At 37.8% G+C, this 10,187-nt stretch overlaps 1 protein-coding gene across 1 annotated transcript; it reads right to left on the reverse strand.

Annotated features, from left to right (window-relative positions):
- Positions 1 to 3,852: 3,852 nt before the first annotated feature.
- LOC133521843 (phospholipase A1 VesT1.02-like) lies at positions 3,853 to 7,086 on the reverse strand. The gene is made up of 2 exons (XM_061856939.1): positions 6,903 to 7,086; positions 3,853 to 5,959 (listed from the first exon to the last, which is right to left on the reverse strand). Exons 1-2 carry the CDS (start codon positions 7,024 to 7,026, stop codon positions 5,046 to 5,048), a joined length of 1,038 nt encoding a protein of 345 aa, XP_061712923.1. The 5' UTR covers positions 7,027 to 7,086; the 3' UTR covers positions 3,853 to 5,045.
- Between the last annotated feature and the right edge of the window lie 3,101 nt (positions 7,087 to 10,187).

Genomic DNA, 10,187 nt, shown 5'->3' on the forward strand with positions numbered 1-10,187 from the left:
CCCTGTGACTATATACATATTTTCCAAAATTCTTTACATTTTTTGAGGCATTTGGGGCTCCGCCGTGAGGGCTAAGTGCACGTAGGCTCTACAAGAGTAGGGTAAGGGTGTAGCGACGTGCTTTGTAGACAACACAGGGCCACAGTTGACTAGAAGGTTGGCCAGTATTTCGCTCAGCGTATACCTACCTAAGCATTGCCATTCAACGTGGAAATGCGGCCAGCCTTCTGGGAACACTTATTCCCATTGACTCTTATTTTGTTCATTTTAAGTTTATTTTTATCAATATACCTAAATACCTAAATATACACTAGGTAATGTTGTTGTAGCTTATCTCCGACGGGCTCTAGATATAATGATAGGTTTATGACGCAAAGGGAAATGCCTCCAATTTTTCCGATAAGATACTATTTACATTAGCCTTGATGACTCATACAATTTATTATCAGCCGCAGATGTAGCTAAGTTGCGAGTTGTTTATTTATTAATTTGTAGCCATTTTTACTCTTATATAAGCGCTGGTGGCCTAGCGGTAAGAGCGTGCGACTTGCAATCCGGAGGTCGCGGGTTCAAACCCCGGTTCGTACCAATGAGTTTTTCGGAAGCAAATGTACGAAATATCATTTGATATTTACCAGTCGCTTTTCGGTGAAGGAAAACATCGTGAGGAACCGGACTAATACCAACAAGGCCTAGTTTACCCTTTGGGTTGGAAGGTCAGATGGCAGTCGCTTTCGTAAAAACTAGTGCCTAATACGACAAATCTTGGGATTAGTTGTCAAGCGGACCCCAGGCTCCCATGAGCCGTGGCAAAATGCCAGGACAACGCGAGGAAGAAGAAGATAAAGGATGACTCGCGCTAGAACGGCCCGGGTCCGAGCCAAGGCGTCCGAGACTCCATTTTTCTATACAAAGCATCACGTGAACACCGATCCGATCGCATCATAAAAACGAAGTGTCTAACGCCTCAGCCCGGACCCGGACTGTTCTAGCGTCAGTCTTCCGTATTCGAATCATTTTGAACACCTCGCCTCGCTTTTTATCTACCTAAAAACAGGTTTGGCTATTGACATCAAATTACTCGTATAGTATAGGAAAATATTAAAGTATAGGAAACACATGACAATGACGATTACATTATCAGTTTCCTCGTTGGGTAAACTAAATTCGTAGAACTTTGTATGGTCATTTCCTGCCATTATTTGCTTACGTTTTTGTCACATTTATTCACATGTACGAGTATTAGAGAGGCCTTAAAAGTTGCGTCAACGACATAATTTTTCATAGTTCTTCATACCAAAATTGCCAAAAACCAATAATTTATATCTACGCTAAAATAATTTGTCGGTATATTTTTCCAGACATATTGTTTTTTTTTAATACTACGTCGGTGGCAAACTAGCATACGGCCCGCCTGATGGTAAGCAGTCTCCGTAGCCTATGTACACCTGCAACTCCAGAGGAGTTACAGTTGTCGACCCTAAACCCGCCCCCCTCGTTGAGCTCTGGCATCCTTACTCACCGGCAGGAACACAACACTTGAGTAGGGTCTAGTGTTGAGTGGTACTTCCCCAGTTGAGCTCTGCTCTAGATCTGGAATGACATCCACTGGTTGTGCCCTACCACATAAAGCGAGATGACATTCACAATGACCATACCTCTCTTATGGACGTAGTTTAAGGACATACCCGTATATCCATTTAATAAACCTATCTGAGGAACTGGTAAATTTATTAACAGACAACTATCGTAAGTCAATAAATATTTTTAGGACATTTCATAAAGAAGAAACATGCTAGAAAATGATATACTGGCAAACCAATAAACAACAATAACACCACAATAACAATAACAATATTCAAACCGCGAACATAATCTTATATTAGAGATTTTGCACATCAATGTAAATAGAATAAAATAGGTATTTAATTTCTTTGACATAAACAGATATTTTCACTTCGCATGCTCGTAAAGTTGGTATTTAAGTCGCGTGTTTATGCTCTAGAGCATAAAGTAAAATAAACGATTATTGACTTATCGATAAAGTCCAAAATCTGCCATACAAACTGCCACTGCTGGCTTATTTTATTTAGTCTTGAATCTTCTTCCTCGCGTTGTTCCGGCATTTTGCCACGGCTCATGAGAGCCTGGGGTCCGCTTGACAACTAATCCCAAGATTTGGCGTAGGCACTAGTTTTTACGAAAGCGACTGCCATCTGACCTTCCAACCCAGAGGCTAAACTAGGCCTTGTTAGGATAATTCCGGTCACAATGTTTTCCTTCACCGAAAAGCGACTGGTAAATATCAAATGATATTTCGTACATAAGTTCCGAAAAACTCATTGGTACGAGCCGGGGTTTGAACCCGCGACCTCCGGATTGCAAGTCGCACGCTCTTACCGCTAGGCCACCTATATTTTCCTCACAATCGACATTTTATCCTCGACCTATCGTAAGCTGGGACCGATAAATTCCCTGGGATGACTTATAATGGGTCGCTTTATGCCCTTGTTGTATAATCTACTATTTTACGTAAGCAATAACTAGCAATAAACATTTACACCGGCCATTTATTTCATAACGTACACGTTCCCACTTAAGCCGAGTATTTCCCGGTTTATCTCCAGGAAGAATTAAAGGAAACATCACGTAGGTTTGTTTGATTTTAATTAAAAAACGCCCGAGGGGCCAGTGTAAACAGTTTTAATGCTTTCAACTTTAAGGAAACCGTTTTATGTTGTAGTTTTATAAAATATATCTTTAAAGTGGTATGAAAGGGTAATTAACGCTCTAAAACAACGCCATAAGCGCTTCCACGCAAAACAGCTTGAAGAGGGCCGTAAATCCAGGAAATTAAAAGAAAACAATAGGTAGATAGACCATAGTCATAATAGCATTGATACTTACTCTGTAGGTATAGTTTGACACGCCACTTTCGTCAGTAGAAAAAGGCGGCAAAAGGAAGTGTTGTCCCCCCATAGAAAATTTGAATTTAGCGTCGTTTCAACTGACAAAGTGATTTTGCCAGAAGACAGGTATGTAGTATCGTGTTCCTGATGGTAAGCTTCAAACCCCCAGTTTTCCCCTAGTGACGATGATGGCGCAGTTAAAAAAACCCCAGGAGGGCACCAGCTACGCTAGCGCTGGCGAATCCCTCTCTGGGCTTCCAGATTCAGGTAATATTATACCTGACCTGCTAGTATGAGTTGCGTTCTCGCGCGCGACTCCATACATCTAGCGTGACTTCAACTATGGATTGGCGCGCGAGAACGCAATTCATGGTGGCAGGTCTGAGCGTGGATGCCGAGACTAATCGGACATTGGGATCGGGAGCCTGATTCAGATTAAGCAACATAATACGGTTTTGATCTTATTTTGATTCGACCTTGAAGATTGATTGATTGGTGCATTCGATATGAAGTCAGAGTCATGCCTGAAATGCACGCTAATCACCAAGACGATTGTCAAGGTCTCATTGAAACCAGTTCAACATTGTTAAATTAGAATCGACCTCCTGGTCAGTTGTAGTTAGAAAGATGTGATCTAGAACAAATAATTACAACTTTTACAAGTTAAAAAAGCTTTTTAACCTTTTGAATGTGAAGAACACCTAAAGGCGTCATAACTTGTCGTGCCCGCAGCGCCAAGGACAACTATGGGTGTTATGGCGGACGCTGATAAAGTAACCTTCACACTTTCAAGTAAGGTTTAGGTACTCCTTTGCGCCCGGGAGCTTGGCGTTTGAATGATGTTTGTGTTTATGACATAAAGCGTTCAAAAGGTTAAAATGAAACCTACTAGTTTGGTACTTTGGTTACTTTATATAATATATTAAAGAAAGTTTAACGAGACGTTTGGGAATATCGGTCTATATTTACCTATTCTCGATGAAAGATAAACATACAATATTCAATATGCCGAAGTTACGTAATCAACAATTCAAAATTATACATATTCTACACTCTAAGCAAAGCAAGGTCATGCGTGTAACCTTATAATTGCTCTTGAACTTGTCAAATTTGCCCTTATTTTACGCTTGTCACAAGAATCTATTAACACCCTTCATCCCCTATAAATAAAGCTCAAATACCGTAACAACATGTTTGCCTCAGGGAATCCCCACGAAGCGTGATTAATCTAGTTTTACCAACACTGTGGCTGAATACAAATCATGTATTATTTACTCGAAAATCACGGTTACAGTAGACTGAGAAACGGTATATTGGAGCAATACCTACAGAATAATTATTAATGTCGAACTTGTATTTAGTTACACTGTTACTTACCTACTGTTATAACATTTATAACACTTCATCATTGGGTTTAATTTATATTTGAAATTAGAACTATTTACAGGGGGAAAATAGTGAGAGTCCTTTCTTTAAGATCCAGTACTACAACTGGGTCATTCTCTGAGAATATGTCTGCGAATGCGTCTAATTGCAACGGCTCTTTTCATACATTTTGTATGGGTCGCTTCAATTGAACCGCAAGCATATTTTTTTGAGAATGACTCCACTATGGTCCACAATACATCATTCAGTATCAATACCAATCATTATTGGTTTCTTCTGAGTTATTCCATCCATTACATACAAATATTTTGCCTTAGATGTACGAAATTCAAAAAATATTCATGCCTGATATTTAGGTTAATTTTTGGACTATATAGTAGGGAGCGTTTTGGTTACTATAACTATACTTAGTTGGTTATAGTACACTCAGGAAAAAAAGACTGTTAAAATTTCTGCTCCAAATATCTTATTCTCTAAAATTTTAACATTATGGTGCTGTAGTACTCTGCAGCAAACGTGGTTAATCTTTTAGTGGTGGATCTTATTCTTTATTTTCACTCTACTATTTTATTTGAATTATCATCGTGTCGTTTTTATCCCGGAATTTCCATCTACAAAATTCTTCTTCAGAAGAATATTTCCTCATAACTTACTATAAAGCAAGTCTTAACTACCTTGGTCTACACTAATATTTTGTATTGCTTAGTTAAAAATATTGATATATTTCCTTATTTTATTGCTTATCTAACTTTATAGATTCAAATTATACCCTTCCGTAGAGAAATAATAAATGCCAGTCGCATTACCAGGGTTCCAGAAACCAGCCTGAGTGACATCATCAGGTTGACATTCACCCTTCTTAAACTCTTTATACGAATCGCACTTCCACGCTAAGAACCAGTCACGATGCTTCACCGAGGCCGTCCATAATGTAACACATGTTTTGTGACTACATTTGGCTGCTTTTGAAGAGTCGAAAATACCTGGTATCAATGGTGTTCCACATTCCGGTTGGGACTCGCCTTTTTTGTTCACAAAGAAGTCTATATCAGCCAAAACGCTTGAAGATCCTAATCCACCAGCGTTACAATGGTATACCTCGACGTATTCAGCCACTCCGGATCTTACTTGGTCTTCAATTACGCTGTTGGAAAAGCAAGGTCCAGCGGGATCTAAAGCAGTTATTCTCCATATTTTTTCTCCAGTTATATCAATGAAGGTCTGGCCTGTATAACCAAGCATTTGTCCACCTAAGCTATGTCCTATACAGTGTATGCTTTGTGGTGATATGCCTCCTTTTCTTAAATCAGCTAGCATTTCACCTAACGCCTTTCCTATATAGTACACATACTGAACTGCTCTTTCGTAGCCTTTTAAGTATCCTGGCTTCTCATTGGTATAAGGAGAATGATCAAGAATGATTAAGTAGCTGTTCGGGAAGTCTCTGAATGTATCTCTGACGCGTTGTTCAGTGTTTTTGTTGATATTGGACTTATAGCCGCCCACGAAGATGATGAAGCGTCTCATGATGTCGAGGCCTGAGTAGTTGAGGATACCGTCGGCTGCTTCGGCAATTGGAAATGTGTTGACTTCATTTCTGCTGAAGTCGTAGAAATAGACTTTGACTAAGCTGACGTCTAGATTGGTGTGTTTATCGTGGTCGCCTGGGAACAGGTGGGGACAAATTAGTTTATGGCTAATAATATTTTGAAGAATTGTGGCGAAGATTAGACAATTGTTGATCAATCAATCGGTGTGGATATTTTTACTATGGATTTTGTGTATAATTAATTAGACTAGAATTCGAATCATAAAATAGAAAAAATTAGAATTCGGGAAAAATATTGAAAATAATTGCTAACGGGAGATAGAGAGAGAAGATCCGGAAAAAATATAATAACGAAAAGTAAGAAGTCTGTATTCAGGAATAGATACCTAAATAAAGAAAATTAGATAGATATTGAAATATACGAATGACACAGCAGATATGGTTAATGAAAAGTACATTAAAAACTGGACAACAAGTACGAGTCGGATTCGCCCACCGATGGTTCAACAGAAATACATTATCTGTGAAAATTTCAACTGTCTAGCTATCACGGTTCAAGACATACAGCCTGGTGACAGACGGACAGACAGCGGAGTCTTAGTAATAGGGTCCCGTTTCACCCTTTGGGTACGGAACCCTAAAAATCGTATCTCGTATTCGATTCATTATCAGGCTTGTCCTGAAATTAGTTACATTCTAACTGGAAAGGACTTGATGCCATGACAAGCAACACAAACATACCTGATAATAAACAAAAATCGCACGTTTGCATTTTCTGCCTTTAGATATAACTAGGGTTGCCATCTCTAAAATTTGGAAACCAGGACAAGACGCATGAAAACCTTGGAGTTTAGAGTCCAGAACCCGGACATGTCAACAGGTTTTTGAAACAGGTTGTGCGTGTGTCGCGGGCGGCTTAAGACTTTAAATTTTTAAATCCGGACTACAAATGAAGCCCCCCCGGACGCTCTCCGGATGCCCTCTAAACTAGGTCAAATCCGGGGAAACCCGGACGGATAGCAACCCTAGATATAACCAAAACATATACATATACTTACATTTGATATATTTCGAGTACAGCGCTTGATGAAAAGGCCCATACTTTTCCAAATCGCCTCTGCCTAACGCACTTGTATCACTAATATAGTTCACAAACAACACACAAAAGATGATTTTGTTCATGATTTGACAACGTTATCTGCCGGTGATCTACTTGCAACTGAAGTACAATGAGATCAACAACTGAAGAGGACAGAGAGCTAAGATATTATACAGACGCACCTCTTATAGATAACGAATGCACCTAGGAGAAGTACGTATATAACAACCAGTGATTGGGGTTTTGCCACACCGCAGTATATCAAGTTAAAATAGTCATACTACGCCTTTAAGCTCGCGATACCTTTAAAGTGATCGAAAAAAACACTTTTTTTGTAGATAACATTTTTTAGAAAATATATACAGTTATTGAGGTTATTCACCCCTAGTGGCAAGCAAAACCTTGATCACTGATATCAGCTTTTGCGTAAAGGAAACAAAAAAAAGGTAATAATTACATAAATGAGATGAACAACAGATAGAACAGACGCACCTCTTAAAAATGCGAATGCATGGATAGCGAGAGTCGCTTACGAGCGATTACCGATTACAGATCACAGATTGATTACGATCTGTGATGACAAAATGTGATTACGTTCATTAATATAAGAAAACAGTGAAGACGAATATTTCAAATATAAAATCTTAAAGATTTGGAAATAAGATTAGGTAGGGGAAGATTGGCACCATTCATACACGGGGAAGCTTCATACAGTCACTACAACCGCCTGTTAGAACGACGTATTTACTACGGCTTTGCGTGTGTGAGTAGGCTGAGGCGGCCGTCAGTTGTCAACGAAGTTAGCCGCCAGTGCGGCCATTGCGAGCAATGCGAGAGGAAGAAATGTGTTTTTGCACGCTCAGAGTAAATATTTTGTCGATGTTTCCGGGTGTTTCGTGGTTATGTGAAGTGCCAAATTCTATTGGATTATTGCTAATTGGTAAGTAACTACGATCACGATAATGATAATGTATCTTTTTTGTGGGTTTTAATACATGATTTGTGTGTGGATAAAAATCTTTCATTTTTGACCTTCGGGGCAGATTCGTACGCCTACTGATGGGCACATTCGTACGAATAACTAGCAACCACCGTACGCGTACGAATGTGCCCTGCAACTGTACGAATATACCCACACGTACATGTATTAACAGGTTTTTTTTTATTTCAGAAAATACGCAGTAATGGTGCGGAGTTACAAGAAAAAAAGAGACTAGGTCTACATTAATAAATGAAGAAAATATGTCCTCTGCAATAAAAGATGTTTTGGAAGAGAAAATGTTTTACAGAAAAGCAGCGGATAAATATAATTTTAAGGCCTCAACTTTGGAGAGTCGGGTAAATAAAATAAAAGATAAACATGATGATGCTGGCACGAGCCGCACATATCAGTCTAAATTCACCAGTTATCAAGTATTTTCTCAAGAACAAGAGTCCCAATTAAACGAATATATAGCAAAAAGTTCAAAAATGCATTAGGTAAGAGTTCACAATATTACAAGTCAGAAAGCTGGCATATGATTATGCTAAAGTTCTGAAATGTACCTATCCGCAAAAATGGGATGAAAGTGATGAAACTGGACTCTAATTATGTCTGATACAGCAAGTAACTAGAATATTGATCTCTTATTGACTGATTCGGTTTAAAAATTCGTATAGTCTACACCATGTTGTGTATTTTCTACTTATTTATTAATTTTTCTAAGAAATGAATATGTTTTGTTGATAAAAAGTTTTGTCATTTAGTTTATTACATCGTTGCTATTTTTAATGCCAATGAATACGAGTTTTGATAATTACTTTGCTATTTTATTTTACCTGTACCTACCTACCAACCTACCGGCCGAATGTTCCCCTATCTATGTACGAATGCACCCCTATAGTGGGGTAGTTTCGGACATTTGACAGCTTTTACTAAAATGCATTTCATTCATTTATTTTAAGAAATAATGACTCCATATATTTTTATTAGGAAGCTGAATATATGTAATTTGATATAATCACCGATTATGCAATTTATCTTTGATATTAGAATTTTTAAAAATCAAAATATAAAAAGTGTACGAATGGTGCCAATCTTCCCCTACTGTGTTTAGGTAAGCTTCGTAAGAACTATTATATAATAGGTCTGTCTGTGTCAAAAGGGACGGTTTTGGTTGAAGAAATGTCACTTTTGACATTGACTGATCAGATCCACATCTAACCCAAATCTAATTTGACAACCTCTTATTCAAATTGGAATACGCCAGTTAGTTACACAGTCAAGTGTCTATTTATTGCCTACGGTTGAAATAAAAGAAAGAAAAATAAGGTCGTCTATGAAATTTCCCGCAGACGGATTTAGCTGCAAAAATTTATGAGAGTTTTATTTTATTTTATTTTATTTTATTTTAGTATATGGAAAACCAACAGCGCTATATATATCTAGAACTTCCAATAGAATTACAGAGCCAATTTTTCTACAATTTTTTTCATTTCTTCATATTATTTGTTGGTTGTTGTTGTTGTCTCTTTTGTTACCTTCCGTGTATTATCTCTTGTTATGCACATACGCTGCGTAAATGTCTAACACTACATACAATCCATCATCACTACAATGACTAACATTACCTTTCCGTGAGATGACGCCGGTTAAAAACAATCATTCAATGAAGAACTGCATTTGAAATTGAAACAGCTTAAGTCTATAGAAAATTTATAGATAATACGTCTCTTGACGATTCTATATAGAACCTTGTTATGTAACTATTAGCTTATTAGATATCAAACGTCATCTGGAGGCCAATTCGAACATACATTTTGATGTCGAAATCATATAATTTTGTTGTTTTGTTGTGTCTCACTCGCGCCAAAATGTGTATACAAGTACAGTCGAGTTCACAAACATCTTTACTTGCCCACGATCCAAAAATATATTTACATGCCTTTAAGATTTGAGAGTATCTAAAGGTCGTGTAAATATATTACAGAAATTAGAAAAAAACTTGTAAATATATAAATACTAAATAAATACATATGATAGGACATTATAACACAAACTGACTAAGTTCCACAGTAAGCTCAATAAGGCTTGTGTTGTGTGTAATTAGACAACGAAATACCTATGAAATATACACATATTTATAAATAATGAAATACATAGAAAACTCCCATGACTCAGGAATAAAATATCCGTGCTCATCACAAGAATAAATGCCCTCACCAGGCTAAAGGCTTCATAGGCATGGTCACTAACCACTAGGCC

This window comes from Cydia pomonella, chromosome 10 (genome assembly GCF_033807575.1).
Source record: "Cydia pomonella isolate Wapato2018A chromosome 10, ilCydPomo1, whole genome shotgun sequence".
NCBI classification, from domain to species: Eukaryota; Metazoa; Arthropoda; class Insecta; order Lepidoptera; family Tortricidae; genus Cydia; species Cydia pomonella.

Excerpts from the sequence above, each read along its gene's own strand:
- LOC133521843 (XM_061856939.1), bottom strand. The coding sequence starts at position 7,026 with ATGAACAAAATCATCTTTTGTGTGTTGTTTGTGAACTATATTAGTGAT. Across the intron at positions 5,960-6,902 it reads GTACTCGAAATATATCAAAT|GCGACCACGATAAACACACC; the intron begins GTAAGTATATGT and ends ACCTGTTCCCAG.